The sequence below is a fragment of the Salmo salar genome, chromosome 07 (assembly GCF_965601325.2).
Source record: "Salmo salar chromosome 07, fSalSal1, whole genome shotgun sequence".
In the NCBI taxonomy this organism is placed as follows: domain Eukaryota; kingdom Metazoa; phylum Chordata; class Actinopteri; order Salmoniformes; family Salmonidae; genus Salmo; species Salmo salar.
This window is the reverse complement of record NC_138297.1, coordinates 13388890-13403814: the sequence shown is the minus strand read 5'-3', so window position 1 is coordinate 13403814 and position 14925 is coordinate 13388890. Positions and strand designations below refer to the sequence as shown.

Genomic DNA, 14925 nt, shown 5'->3' with positions numbered 1-14925 from the left:
CTGAGTCAATGTGCGGTGCTACAGGTTAGTCGAGGTAATTTGTACATGTAGGTAGGGTTAAAGTGACTATGCATAGATAATAAACAGCGAGTAGCAGCAGTGCAAAAACAAGTGGCCATTTGATTAATTGTTCAGTAGTCTTATGGCTTGGTTGTATTTCATATTTATTATGATCCCCATTAGCTGCTGCCAAAGCAGCAAATTTAAAGCAGTTTATTAAAAAAATTCAATATTACAATACATTCACAGATTTCACAACACTGTGTGCCCTCAGGCCCCTACTCCACCACTACCACATATCTACAGTACTAAATCCATGTGTAGGTATCGTGCGTATGTTATCGTGTGTGTGTATGAATGTGTCTGTGCCTATGTTTGTGTTGCTTCACAGTCCCCGCTGTTTCATAAGGTGTTTTTTATCTGTTTTTTTTTATCTAATTTTACTGCTTGCGTCAGTTACTTGATGTAGAATAGAGTTCCATGTAGTTGATTTGATTTGATTTGAGTCATGGCTCTATGTAGTACTGTGGCCTCCCATAGTCTGGTCTGGACTTGGGGACTGTGAAGAGACCTCTTGTGGCACGTCTTGTGGGATATGCATGGGTGTGTGAGCTGTGTGCCAGTAGTTTAGACAGACAGCTCGGTGCATTCTACATGTCAATACCTCTCATAAATAAAAGTAGTGATGAAGTCAATCTCTCCTCCACTTTCAGCCAGGAGAGATTGACATGCATATTATTAATATTAGCTCTCTGTGTACATCCAAGGGCCAGCCATGCTGCCCTGTTCTGAGCCAATTGCAATTTTCCTAAGTCCTTTTTTGTGGCACCTGACCACACGACTGAACAGTAGTCAAGGTGCGACAAAACTAGGGCCTGTAGGACCTGCCTTGTTGATAGTGTTGTTAAGGCAGAGCATCGCTTTATTAAAAAAGCTATACAGCTGCACATTAACAGCTGCACTGTTAAGGAGCCTTTTGGACCTAGACTTGGCGCTCCAGTACCACTTGTTGTGTGGTAGCAGAGAGAACAGTCTATGACTTAGACTGGGTGACTGCAGTCTTAGACAGTTTTTTGGGGCCTTCCTCTGACACTTAGTATATAGGTCCTGGATGGCAGTAAGCTTGGCCCCTGTGATGTACTGGGCTGTACGCACTACCCTCTGTAGCACCTTACGGTCAGATGCCGAGCAGTTGCCATACCAGGCGGTGATGCAACCGGTCTGGATGCTTTCGATGGTGCAGCTGTAGAACTTTTTGAGGATCTGGGGACCCATATTTTCAGTCTCCTGAGGGGGGAAAAAAGTGTTGTCGTACCCTCTTCATGACTGTATTGGTGTGTTTGGACCGTGATAGTTTGTTGGTGATGTGGACAGAGATGGATTTGGTGATGATTCAACACTGTTAAAAAGTTACAAAAGATAAATAACCTTCAGTTACAAAAGGCACAAATTCTGTCCTTGGTCACGTGCCCAGTTTTCGACCTTTATCATCACCTCAACCAAACTATAGGAAGACGTCATACTCTATAACATCATTGATTGGACGCGACTACTAGGCGGATCTCTTTCTGATTGGTGATTGGCTCAACCTCACCCTCCTGCCACTGGGGTACTCTGCTCCTTCAGCGTGCGTTATCAGTGAAAATGGCGAGCTGGTGTGTACGAGCTGTAAAACAGAGCTATTCTGTTGTAGTATCATCTCCTGCAATAATAAGGTAATAAATTACGAGGGTACATGTTAATACGGTTGTTTAGAGCATTGTCTGTAACGTTGTGCCATCGAGTTGGGTAACGTTAGCTTGTTAACTAACGACCTGTCATATAACGTTAGTTATTGTACTGCTTTCGTAATGACAGTTCAATAGCACATTTCTGATAGCAGAATCCCATGTCATTCAATTCCTATGCGCCTTCTTCAAAACTTAGCCTATCAACTAATCCAATGCTAACGCAGCTAACGTTAACTAGCTAGCTAGCTAGCTACAGTACCGCAGGTTCTAATGTTACGCTATTTTGGGTGTAGTTTGGTGGCACACTATAACAAAGGCATTTGGCTTCGCTACTAAAATGTCACAATGTAGTTTACCTGTATATTGGCCAAGGAGAGATTGCAGTCAGAGAGACTCGCCAAGTGGGAGATGACAACCTGAAAGATGCCAGGGGAGGAAACGTTTTAATGGCACGTTACCGTACATCATTACCTAGCCTCTTCCTTCGCTCCGGGAGACCTGTACATATAGGCGTCACCGAAAGCAAATCCGAAATGCCTGATCTGTCCGTACGGGCTAAATGTGTGAACTGTGGTTAAAAAAAAACAACAACAACGTTTGTTTTGTTTTGTACACTTTGTACAAAATAATAAAACGCAGAACTACAGGATGTTTCTTAACATAACTCTTTATTAACTAGCTACATTACATGTTAGCCTATCTCCAACCACGATCAACTGCCCATGACCTAACCGTCTGGGTGGTCTTAACCAATCACCGCACAGTATGATACGGCGGTAAAATGCATCCAATTATAATTCAGTATGTATTCACATATGAATATTACAACGTTGAAATCCACATTTTACCAACAGCAATATTCCGTAGTTTCCACATGAGATTACCACGTGATCCCAGATGGCAGCGCTATTTTATGGAGATTAGGCTATATGGTGTGAATTCTGTAAACTCCGGGAAAGTTTCATGTCAACGTTTCTTTTCACACATTGTATGGCCCGCACCGAAAGGTAAACCATTCTTGATTACAGATTTGCCTTAGATGACTTGGAAAAAGTTGATCTGAAATAGGTAAACCCAGAGGGCTGGTAAATGTTTTTGGGGTATGGGATGTAGCCTTCAGCAACGGGATACCAGAGGCTAACCATTACCATGGTATTACCATGTTAATAAAAAAAAAAAGAACATGTACCATATACAAATTAATCATGTTTGGATACCAGTACAGTGCACTAAAGTGACCAATGCATTAACCGCTAAACCCATGTTGTGTATCTAACCCATTTCTCTGTCTCTGTCTGCTCTGTTAGGGCATCCCCACGGCTCCTATGCACAGCAGCCCAGCAGAAAAGCGGCCAGGGCTCGGAGGAGGACCAGAATGCTGAGCAGAGCGCAGCAGAGAAGGTCCTTGCTGAGGAGAAGGGCCAGCTGGAGGAGCAGCTCAAAGAGGTTACAGTGAGTCTGGTTCCAGGGTGCAGTTTCCATATCAATCAATCAATCAATCAATCAAATGTATTTATAAAGCCCTTCTTACATCAGCTGATGTCACAACGTGCTGTACAGAAACCCAGCCTAAAACCCCAAACAGCAAGCAATGCAGGTGTAGAAGCACGGTGGCTAGGAAAAACTCCCTGGAAAGGCCAAAACCTAGGAAGAAACCTAGAGAGGAACCAGGCTATGAGGGGTGGCCAGTCCTCTTCTGGCTGTGCAGGGTGGATATTATAACAGTACATGGCCAAGATGTTAAAATGTCCATAGGTACAGATCTAGGATCACCCTCCCCTCCCCCAATCCTAACCTTAACCATTACTAGGGGAAAAAACCAAACTGACCCAAGATCAGCGTCTAGGGCAGGGGTGGGTAAACTTTTTGTCTCGAGGGCCACATCGGGATTTTGCAATTCAACGGAGGGCCACATTTTTGGGGGGACCAATTGTTTGTTAAAATACATTTTCGGGGGCTTCACAAGTGGTGCAGTGGTCTAAGACACTGCATCGCAGTGAGTGAGGCATCACTACAGACCCGGATTCAATCCCAGGCTGTGCCACAGCTGGCAGTGACTGGGAGACCCATGAGGCGGCACACAATTGGCCCAGCGTTGTCCGGGTTAAGAGAGGGTTTGGCAGGCCGAGATTTCCTTGTCCCATCGCGCTCTAGCGACTCCTGTGTCGGGCCAGGTGCATGCACGCTGGCACAGCGCCAGGTGTACTGTGTTTCCTCCGACACATTGGTGCGGCTGGCTTCCGGGTTAAGCGGGCATTGTGTCAACAAGCAGTGCGGCTTGGCTGGGTCGTGTTTCGGCTCTTGACGTTCGCCTCTTCTGAGTCCATACGGGAGTTGCAGCGATGGGACAAGCCTGTAACTTCCAATTGGATACCATGAAATTGGGGAGAAAAAGGTCTTTATTTTTGTAAATATATATTTTTTATAGCTCTCAGGCCGTACTTTGCCCCCCTCCCCTTGGTCTAGGGGCAACTTTACCCTAGTCCTGGATCGCCACACCAGTCACTATAAGTCTGTTCCAATATCCAAGCTAGAATACTACCTAGAATGAAACCAGTGTGTTAGGAATGGTTTCCTAGTGGTTAACCTCACCCTGTCTGAATCTCACTAGTCAGAAGAGCTTTGAGAACAGGATTGTCTCTTGGCCTCAGCTTTTCTGTCTGTGTCTACAGGACAAGTACAAGCGGGCCCTGGCAGACACGGAGAACCTGAGGACGAGGAGTCAAAAGATGGTGGAAGACACAAAGTTGTATGGTAAACTAACATTTGGATATTTGTTTGATTCTCACCAGTGAGACAGACATACTTGGTGGTATTTAAAACCATCCTTTTGGTTCATTGATGTCAAGCAACATGCAATATAAAGCTCATCTCTAGGTACAGTGAGCTCCGAAAGTATTGGGACAGTGCCATTTGTTGTTGTTTTGGCTCTGTACTCCAGCACTTTGGATTTGAAATGATACAATGACAGATGTTAAAGTGCAGCCTGCCAGCTTTAATTTGAGGGTATTTTCATCCATATCAGGGGAACCGTTTAGAAATTACAGAACTTTTTGCACATAGTCCACCCATTTTAGGGGACAAATTTACTTATGTGTATTAAAGTAGTAAAAAATGTAGTATTTGGTCCCATATTTCAGGCACACAATGATTACATCAAACTTGTAACTCTACAAACTTGTTGGATGTATTCGCTGTTTGTTTTGGTTGTGTTTCAGATTATTTTGTACCCAATAGAAATGAATGGTGAATAATGTATTGTGTGATTTTGGAGTCACTTTTATTGTAAATAAGTATAGAGTATGTTTCTAAACACCTCTACATTAACGATGCTACCATGATTATGGATAATCCTGAACTATGTACAAATATTGCTCTCATTTCTAAACGGTTCACCCGATATGGATAAAAATACCCTCAAATTGAAAGCTGACAGTGTGCGCTTTAACCTCAGTCATTGTGTAATTTCAAATCCAAAGTGCTTGAGGACAGAGCCAAAACAACAAATTTGTTACTGTCCCAATGCTTTTAGAACTGCATATTCGATGATGTTGTTCATTCTATGTTTTCTAACAGAATACTAACTCATCTCCTTTCTTTCCGCACATTTCAGGAATCCAAGGGTTCTGCAAAGACCTGCTGGAGGTGGCGGACATCTTGGAGAAGGCGACGGAGAGCGTGCCCAGTGAGGAGGTGTCCTCTCAGAAGAACCCCCACCTGAAGAACCTGTACGACGGCCTGGTGATGACAGATAAACAGATCCAGAAGGTATTCACCAAGCACGGCCTGGTCAAGCTCAACCCAGACGGAGGGCAGAAGTTCGACCCCTATGAGCACGAGGCTCTATTTCACTCCCCTGTGGAGGGTAAAGAGCCCGGCACGGTCGCCATAGTAACCAAGGTGGGCTACAAACTCCACGGGCGCACCCTCCGGCCGGCACTGGTGGGCGTGGCCAAAGCCCCATGATTTAAAAAAAGATTCAGTAAGACCGTGATGTCATTGTTGTTGCCTGGGTGACGGATCACCTTGGCTACTGCAGGCTGGTCAAAGCACCCAACCCAACTCCCCAAACACCTAACGTTGCCTCCCCAACCACCCAACCCAACTCCCCAACGTTGCCTCAAAGAGGCGGGAATCCAACTTGAACTAATATTATTACCATGGATGACATCACAGCCTGCATACCGATTCTCTACCCTTCTCCCAAAGTGTGCACTTGCTCACTCCCTGTCATGGATTAAAAAGCATTGGATTGGCTGGAGGGAGTTTATGGCATTGTTAAATCCATGATAGGAAGTGTGCAAGTGCATACTTTGGGGGAAGGATGTAGAATTGGGACACAACCCATGTATCTGCCAGGTGCAATTATATTTTAGCAGAAGCAACACTTGTGATGGCACGTATAGAACAGAACCAGTTTGACAAGTCATTTCTGTCATCAGGATCAGATTCCAGTCCATTCTTTGTCCAGTCATTGTAATTGTTATGGATGGGAGAATGTAATGTACCTCATGATTATATACCAAACTGCTGTCATTGTTTTCATTGGACAAACAGTACTTTCAATTAATTGAATTGGAATATATATATTTTTCCCAGTAAGTAATGCTGTCTTTGGCACAACCTAGCCCTGTATATTGCCGTGTTTGTATAGCTTCCAGTGACAGCTTAACATGTAGTCCAGGCCTCGCCAACCCTCTTCCTGGAGAGCTACCCTCCTGTAGGTTTTTGCTCCAACCTCAGTTGTAACTAACCTGACTCACCTCATCAACCAGCTAATTATTATAATCAGGTGTGCTAGATTAGGGTTGGAGTGAGAACCTACAGGATGGTAGCTCTCCAGGAACGGGGTTGGAGTGAGAACCTACAGGATGGTAGCTCTCCAGGAACAGGGTTGGAGTGAGAACCTACAGGATGGTAGCTCTCCAGGAACAGGGTTGGAGTGAGAACCTACAGGATGGTAGCTCTCCAGGAACAGGGTTGGAGTGAGAACCTACAGGATGGTAGCTCTCCAGGAACAGGGTTGGAGTGAGAACCTACAGGATGGTAGCTCTCCAGGAACAGAGTTGGAGTGAGAACCTACAGGATGGTAGCTCTCCAGGAACAGGGTTGGAGTGAGAACCTACAGGTCGGTAGCTCTCCAGGAACAGGGTTGGAGTGAAAACCTACAGGTCGGTAGCTCTCCAGGAACAGGGTTGGAGTGAAAACCTACAGGTCGGTAGCTCTCCAGGAACAGGGTTGGAGTGAACCTACAGGTCGGTAGCTCTCCAGGAACAGGGTTGGAGTGAAAACCTACAGGTCGGTAGCTCTCCAGGAACAGGGTTGGAGTGAAAACCTACAGGTCGGTAGCTCTCCAGGAACAGGGTTGGAGTGAAAACCTACAGGTCGGTAGCTCTCCAGGAACAGGGTTGGAGTGAAAACCTACAGGTCGGTAGCTCTCCAGGAACAGGGTTGGAGTGAAAACCTACAGGTCGGTAGCTCTCCAGGAACAGGGTTGGAGTGAAAACCTACAGGTCGGTAGCTCTCCAGGAACAGGGTTGGAGTGAAAACCTACAGGTCGGTAGCTCTCCAGGAACAGGGTTGGTTGGAGAGCCCTGATGTAGTCTATGCTTCATTTTCAGAAATAGTCTGGACAGTATTAAGTGAATGGAGGTGAAATATGCAATATTACACAATACATTAATGCTGTATGTATGTAAAATACTTCAGAGTCAACCACAGACGTATTGTTCAGCTGCTGCACTACAGTAGGAGCCAGCCGGAGTATGGTTGTCAAAATGAAAATACGCTCTGGTGAAATCTACACATTTCTCTCCAACCCTGTTCAATCATGCTGTTGAGGCTCTAATGTAATCATACCGGACTTCATGACAGCAGAACACTATCTCGCTGCTATGGCAGATGTCGCCCTAGTGGCGTGGGACATTGACAGTATAATGACGTTAATTAGTTAGACTGGATAGTCTGTGTGCCTGTAGCAGCTTCCGAGTCCCCAACAACCTGATGTTCTCTGTTTTCAGGGGAAGTGGAAAGCGAGCCTGTGACATGTTAGAGACGGTACAGTATGTTTAGAAACACTGTGTTAACCAGGAGACACTCCATAACTCCTCCACATGTACTGGATTGGTTGAACTGTGCAGAAGAGAACCTCCCCCAACAGTTTTTCATCTCATCCAGATCCTCTACATACTGGTCTTGTTCCAGTTTCTTTTACGACTGCTATGTCAGATTTAGTGTGCCTGTGAACAGCTGTCCTGTTCAGTGCCACAGCAGCATCTAATAAACAGATTCACTTGGACTCGAAGGTCCACTGATTTTGTTTTTAATTGGCCCATTTCCCTGTATGTAGGACCATGAAGTGTAGGACCACTGTCAGCAATATTACCACATACTGAACTCACCAAATGCTGTGAAAATAAACCAAGGAAGCCATACAGTATAAAGTATTTTCATTTTTAATACAGAACATACTAACACCCTTGAACAGTTGTTTTCACCTTAAACCAGATAAGGAGATATGTAGTCTTTGATTGTAAACTACGCCAGTTGTTGGGACAAAAATAAAAAATCTTCAAGTAGATGATGGGAGAACCAAGGGGCCTTGTCAGTGTCCAGATACTCAGAGGCTTATGGGGAAGAAAAATATAGCATTTTTATTTCCTCTGTGGTATGGTAAATGTACTATGATGGAATGCTAATATCAAGGCCTATACGAATGCAGTCACAACATTATTTCACAGTGTCTAATGTAATACTGTTTCTATACAACCAACCCACATCTCTACTGAAGTTCACCTCAGTTTTAAACAGGCTAACTGGACATCACAGGGAGAAGATGCCCAGGGACATTTTAAAGCACCCGTGCTTAGAACAAACACATTTCACATAATGGAAAACAATGTCTAATACCAACTGCGCTTTTCTGTGGCAGTTGTCCTTTTTCTCTTCTACCAGAATATTTCTGTCCTTTGACAGTGTGCTTGCAAGGCCATATGTGAACACTAACCCAGTGGTTCTAAACACCAACAACAAAATGTATTTTCCCCATTCAGTTTCACAACCCCTGCTTTGAGAACGATGTGACTGTAAACAAACAATAAACCAGGAGGATAGATGAAGCAAATGTAGCAGGTGAAAATGATGACTTAACTCCCTTTGAATAGATGGAACACTAGCAAACAAAACAGCAAGCAATGAGTCACAATACACTAATCATGCAGCCCGTATTCATTAAGAGGCTAAAACTAGTCTGGCAGGACGACACACAGTTAACGCTGCCACCCCCCCCAGGCAAACTTAACCGGGGGTGAAAAATCAAGATATGCAACATTTTTGATTTGTGCTTTAGGATCGCATGTCATTGGTTAATGCCGATATTTAAAGCTTTTTATTTTCTTTAGAAGTCGAGTAGAGTGAAAAGCCTACTAGAATCAGAAAGGAGGAGTTAGGCTAATCTGCTCCCCTCACAGTGCCACATTCTGAGCCTGACACACCACAAAGCTACAGCGTCATAATGGGGATTACCGCAGTGCTTTATGAAAGCGTTAGCTGCCAAATACTGACCCCTCTATGTTTAGCAGGCCATCTCTTCATGGTAAGAATGATGATGATAACCCCTGCTGTCCAACACAGTGCGACTGTATTGCTGTTTGAATAGGCACTAACCTGTGCTCTCCAAGACAACATCCTAACCTAAAAGGAAGCTACCCTGGTCCCAGATCTGTTTGTATCGTTTTGCCAATGACCATAGGAGTTGGCAAGATGGCACCAACTGATCTGGGACCATACTAAAAGGAAGCTGGAGACAAACTACACAACTATTTATACTTTGAGAACAGCTTTGAAAAACAGTGTTGTCTGGTTTGCCCAATAATATTAGGTGATCCTTCACTGCAATAAAGAGAATGTATCATCTACCTATACATTATCATTCATATGGATTCAAATGCAAAAATATATATTTGTTCCACGTTCTCCTGTAAATGGTATCCAAACTTTTTTTTAAGAAAGGGGAAATCTTTTGCAATGTACATATTCACAAACAGTCCGGTGGTCGACGACTTGGGTCAGAACTTGACAAAAGGTGGTAAAATTCAGCTTGGTCCAATCTGGAGCTTACGACACATCTCACATTGTTTATAACAAGACACAGAGACGCAACAATCCAACAGAGAACAAGAGTCATTGTCCCTCTACAATCCTTAGTCCCCACAAACTCCATACACATTGTTAGGATGTGTCCCAGTCCCTACAAACCCAATGGATTGTTAGGACGTCCCCCAGTCCCGACAAACCCAATGGATTGTTAGGACCTGTCCCAGTCCCTACAAACTAAATGGATTGTTAGGACCTGTCCCAGTCCCTACAAACCCAATGGATTGTTAGGACCTGTCCCAGTCCCTACAAACTAAATGGATTGTTAGGACCTGTCCCAGTCCCTCCAAACTAAATGGATTGTTAGGATGTGTCCCAGTCCCTACAAACTAAATGGATTGTTAGGACCTGTCCCAGTCCCTACAAACCCAATGGATTGTTAGGACCTGTCCCAGTCCCTACAAACTAAATGGATTGTTAGGACCTGTCCCAGTCCCTACAAACTAAATGGATTGTTAGGACGTGTCCCAGTCCCTACAAACTAAATGGATTGTTAGGACCTGTCCCAGTCCCTACAAACCCAATGGATTGTTAGGACCTGTCCCAGTCCCTACAAACCCAATGGATTGTTAGGACGTGTCCCAGTCCTTACAAACTAAATAATTGTTATGACCTGTCCCAGTCCCTCCAAACTAAATGGATTGTTAGGACCTGTCCCAGTCCCTCCAAACTAAATGGATTGTTATGACCTGTCCCAGTCCCTACAAACCCAATGGATTGTTATGACCTGTCCCAGTCCCTACAAACCCAATGGATTGTTAGGACGTGTCCCAGTCCCTACAAACCCAATGGATTGTTAGGACGTGTCCCAGTCCCTACAAACCCAATGGATTGTTAGGACGTGTCCCAGTCCCTACAAACCCAATGGATTGTTAGGATGCTTCCCGGGATATCCAGCCGCTCTCTGTGAGGAAGCTGAGGATGCGTTTCTTGAGCACCTTGTCTAGGTAGCTGGGCAGCCGGCTCTTGGAGGGGATGCCCTGGCTCTTCTGCAGGTGGTCCTTGATGATGATGGTCTTGACAGTCAGGTAACGCGTGGGGCTGAGGTTAAGTGAGTTGCACAGTACCTTCTCCCGGTCTGACAGCAGCTCGAAGCCCGCCAGGTTCTCTATGGCCGGGAACTCGCCATCCTTGCCCTCCTCTTTGATGACACCGCAGCCCACACCGCCACCTCCTGTCCCTCCGCCAAGCCCTCCTCCTGTGCCGAGCCCTCCGCCCCGGCCCGTTTTCGAGGTAGCTACGCTCTTGTTCTCCTTGCGTTTCTCCCGTTTGTGCCGCGCCGCCTCGTACTCGGCCGACTCGTCCAGTCGCGTGATGCCGTTGCGGCGGTAGCGCTGCAGCTCCCGTACTTTGGCGCGCAGCACGCGCTCCTTGTGCATGTTGTGGAACAAGTCCTCAAACTCCCGCTGAGCCATGAACTGGCACATCCCCCGTAACTTGACCCGCTGCTCCTTCTCCTCCTTGGGGATCTTACGCTTCGGCACTGTCGGGATGGCTGGAGCTCCCGGTGTCACCGCGGGAGTGGTTGGCGTCGGAAGGCTCCCCACCGCTCCGACGACGCCCCCACCACCACCACCTACAACTCCCAGCGTGCTTTGCTTCTCCTTCTTGTCGCGGCCTAGGAAGACGGGCACCAGGTTGTAGTCGCGGGCCACATTTTTGCGGCGCTGGCGCTCGCGGAGCTTGCGCACGTACATGTCCACATGCGCACGCTTCATCTCAATCTCCACGTCTTCATCGTCGTAGTTGACCGACAGGCCGCTGATGAGCTTCTCCGCCTCCTGGTCATACTCCATCTCATAGTCGTCGCGGAGCGGCATGTAGCCCAGCTGTTGCTGCTCGCCCAGGGTCACGTCCAGGGGAGGCAGGGGGGTGGTGAGGCTGGGGGACAGGGGGCCGCCGCTGGGGCAGGTGTGATCCGTCACCCGGTTGGGGATGCTGTCGGGGACGCAGGCCTTTCCCAGGTTGCCATGGATGTACATGCCGACGTAGTGGTCCATGACATCCTGGGGAGTCCGAGATGCCCCTACATGAGTGGCCATGTCCTCCTGAAAGACCAGCACACACACAGGCCAGTATTACTGAGAGGGGGATACCTCCCTGCAAGCATTTAGGCTACACAGACACACACATAATGCATGCATTGCTATACGTTCACTATTAGCATAGACGTGTGTTGAATTCCATTGATGGGAGATCTCAACAGATCCATTTTAACTGACTAGCCTACATTACACCAAACGTTTCCTGTATGCTCATAATGCATTGCACATTTGCAACATCGTGGATTGTAATGTGCGTTAGCATGGAAAAGTTGCATTCATCACAACTTAGCTAGCTAGCTGTATACAGGACTAAAGTACATTTCAAATATTGCAGAGTTGATCGATATGGCCAACTCTCGACAGGACCTGGCTGTCAGTCTGAAGTTGTCAAATGTATACAGGTCTATATTGTGTTATTTTTCAAGAGAACAACTTTACTCATTCACATTTAGTCTACATATTTTTATGCTCGTGTTTGTATTATATAGCTATCTGAAAAGTAGCTAGGCTATAAAGTGAAATACCCAGTTTCCAAAGCCATATTGCTCGATAGCGTCGAGGAGCGACTGCTCTTCCCTGCTAGTCCATCCTCCCTCCGCTTCGGGACCCCAGAGGGTGAAGCGCCCGCCGTCGACTTGCTGATAACCGTGCCATCGCCGGTGATTACCGATTTCTGCACCCGCGGAGAAGCACTCCGGACAAAGTTCGATATCTGGGCAGTCAGTACAGCGAAGCCGGAGATTCGTAACGTCTGCAAGGCAGTTTACGCAGTACTTCTTTCCTAGGTCGGCCATGTTGCTGGCTTCTGCTTGTTGTTGGAAGCAGCAGTGCCGCGGAGGGAGGGCTTGCGTACTGGAGTGTCTCTGGTCAGACTACTGCGTCTCATTAATATTAAGGAACTTGGCGCAAACGCCTGTGATTGGCTTACATGCCCAGTTTCCAGGACAACTCAAAACACAAATGGTTTTATTAACGAACAGTTTCTTATGTGTGAAGTTCTCGTTTAGGATTTCTTGACATCGTTTTATCCTAGAAAACACATATCTGTGTTGATATATTTCAATGTTGCCTTACAACCTGGGACTTAATTGACACACGTGATTTTCTAGCTTGTTTTTAGCCAGAAATACTTAAACTAAATTCCCATTCTCATGGATGGGAATGCAGAGCAGAAAGAGAATGACCCTGGGTCCAATCCCAGCACTGAAAACACAGAGCTGAAGAACGATGAGCAACTCCAGCATACACCAGCTGAAGAGCCCTCAGAAGAGGGCAAATCCACTAATGCTGATTACAGTAAGAATAAAGCTGACACTGCTGCAGATGAGGCTGAGGAGGTGGTAGCAGTGGAGCAGAGTGGGCCAGAGTCTGAAAAAGCTTCACCAGATACTGCAGGGGAACAGGCAACAGTGGGTATCTCAGCTGAGACAGAGGGAGGGAACCCAGCCGCTTCTGAGACAGGAGAGGGCGCTGGAGATGAGTCACCCACAGGGGCCAACCTACCAACGAGTGAGACATTGGAAGAGGTAGAGGGCCCGGAGTTGAAGCCTCTAATAGGGAAGCCTCTCTCCCGCGAGGTGAGCCTCACACTCGAAGATGACGACGACAACAATGATGATGAAGACGGACTGCCAAAACTAGACAAAGGGACTCCCGAAAGGGGGAGTTCCGTGCAGGGTGAGGAAGAGGGTCCCTCTCTAACCAAAGAGACGGGCCCCAGCATGGACTACAAAGAGTACATGAACTTCCTTTATGAGTTGCAGGCGGAGAAGGACAAACTGAGCCAGGTCAACGGTCAGCTCCAGATCAAGCTGGTGGAGTACTTCCGCAAGAAGACAGGTGATGACGCACGTCCTGAGAAGGAGAAAGCCGTGTCGGACCAGGAGCAGCGCTACCAGAAGTACATGGCAATCATGGAGGACTTGAAGTGGCAGCACCGGCTGGACTCGGAGGCAGCCCAGCAGCAGGCAGAGGAGCTGAGGCAGCAGAGCCAGGAGAAGCTGGGCCAGTTGGAGATCGAGTGGAGCGCATTCATGGCACTGAAGCGCGACGTGGCCGTGACGGCCCTGAGCCGGCGCCTTGGGAAACAGGCGGCGGCGGTGGAGGTAGAGCAGATCCAGGCGGCCGAGCAGCGGCGCCAGAAAGAGCTGGTCACCGTGCGCCTGGAGAATATCAAGCTAAAGAACAAGACGCGCAAGTTTGAGGACACACTGCGTGCCAAGGAGATGCTCGCTGAGGGCTTGCACCTCATCGACTTCGAGCAGCTGAAGATAGAGAACCAGACGTATAATGAGAAGATTGAGGAGCGCAACGAGGAGCTCCTTAAACTGCGCAAGAAGATCACCAGCACAGTCCAGGTACTAACCCATGTGAAGGAGAAGCTCCAGTTCGTGCAGATGGAGAACCAGACCAAGCGGGCCCAGTTGGCTGAGGTGGAGGTGGTGGTGGCCAGGAAGAGGGATGTGCTGACCAGGACCAAGCAGGCCAGGGATGGCCTCCGCATGGACAACCTGAAGCTGCGCCAGCGCTGCGGCCTGCTGGGCAATGAGACCCTGCTGAGGGACTTTGAGGAGAAGGTGGACGTCTCAGACGACCTGGAGGAGAGGCTGGAGGGGCTGAAAAGGAGGCACGCAGAGCTCATACTCAAGTGTGCCGGGGTCAAGAAGAAAGTGGAGCACACCAAATCCAAACCTTAATCCTAATCCAAACCTTAATCCTAACCCAAACCTTAATCCTAACCCAAACCCTAACCCAAACCTTAATCCTAACCCTAATCCTAACCCAAACCAGAATCCTAAACCTAACTCAAACCCTAATCCTAGCCCATACTGAAGTGTGCCGGGGTCAAGAAGAAAATGGAGCACATCAAACCCACAGTGCAGTGAGGAGAGAAGAGGACACACACACACACACACACACACACACACACACACACACACACACACACACACACACACACACACACACACACACACACACACACACACACACACACA

General features: G+C 47.2%; 3 protein-coding genes across 3 annotated transcripts; 2 read left to right on the top strand and 1 right to left on the bottom strand.

Annotated features, from left to right (window-relative positions):
• Positions 1-1559: 1559 nt before the first annotated feature.
• On the top strand, positions 1560-6257 carry grpel1 (GrpE-like 1, mitochondrial). Its single transcript, XM_014206523.2, has 4 exons — positions 1560-1715; positions 3038-3182; positions 4403-4484; positions 5344-6257. Exons 1-4 carry the CDS (start codon positions 1645-1647, stop codon positions 5694-5696), a joined length of 651 nt encoding a protein of 216 aa, XP_014061998.1. The 5' UTR covers positions 1560-1644; the 3' UTR covers positions 5697-6257.
• Positions 6258-8164: 1907 nt separating this feature from the next.
• Positions 8165-12773, bottom strand: tada2b (transcriptional adaptor 2B). Its single transcript, XM_014206525.3, has 2 exons — positions 12454-12773; positions 8165-11932 (listed from the first exon to the last, which is right to left on the bottom strand). Exons 1-2 carry the CDS (start codon positions 12721-12723, stop codon positions 10757-10759), a joined length of 1446 nt encoding a protein of 481 aa, XP_014062000.2. The 5' UTR covers positions 12724-12773; the 3' UTR covers positions 8165-10756.
• Positions 12773-14925, top strand: cfap184 (cilia and flagella associated protein 184). Its single transcript, XM_014206524.3, has one exon. It carries the CDS (start codon positions 13081-13083, stop codon positions 14623-14625), a length of 1545 nt encoding a protein of 514 aa, XP_014061999.2. The 5' UTR covers positions 12773-13080; the 3' UTR covers positions 14626-14925.

What these genes read in the sequence shown, in the direction of transcription:
- grpel1 (XM_014206523.2), top strand. Translation starts at nt 1,645, where the DNA reads ATGGCGAGCTGGTGTGTACGAGCTGTAAAACAGAGCTATTCTGTTGTA. An exon ending in TCATCTCCTGCAATAATAAG is followed by an intron (nt 1,716 to 3,037) that starts GTAATAAATTAC and finishes CTGCTCTGTTAG; the next exon opens with GGCATCCCCACGGCTCCTAT. An exon ending in AGCAGCTCAAAGAGGTTACA is followed by an intron (nt 3,183 to 4,402) that starts GTGAGTCTGGTT and finishes CTGTGTCTACAG; the next exon opens with GACAAGTACAAGCGGGCCCT.
- tada2b (XM_014206525.3), bottom strand. Translation starts at nt 12,723, where the DNA reads ATGGCCGACCTAGGAAAGAAGTACTGCGTAAACTGCCTTGCAGACGTT. An exon ending in AATATGGCTTTGGAAACTGG is followed by an intron (nt 11,933 to 12,453) that starts GTATTTCACTTT and finishes CTGGTCTTTCAG; the next exon opens with GAGGACATGGCCACTCATGT.
- cfap184 (XM_014206524.3), top strand. Translation starts at nt 13,081, where the DNA reads ATGGATGGGAATGCAGAGCAGAAAGAGAATGACCCTGGGTCCAATCCC.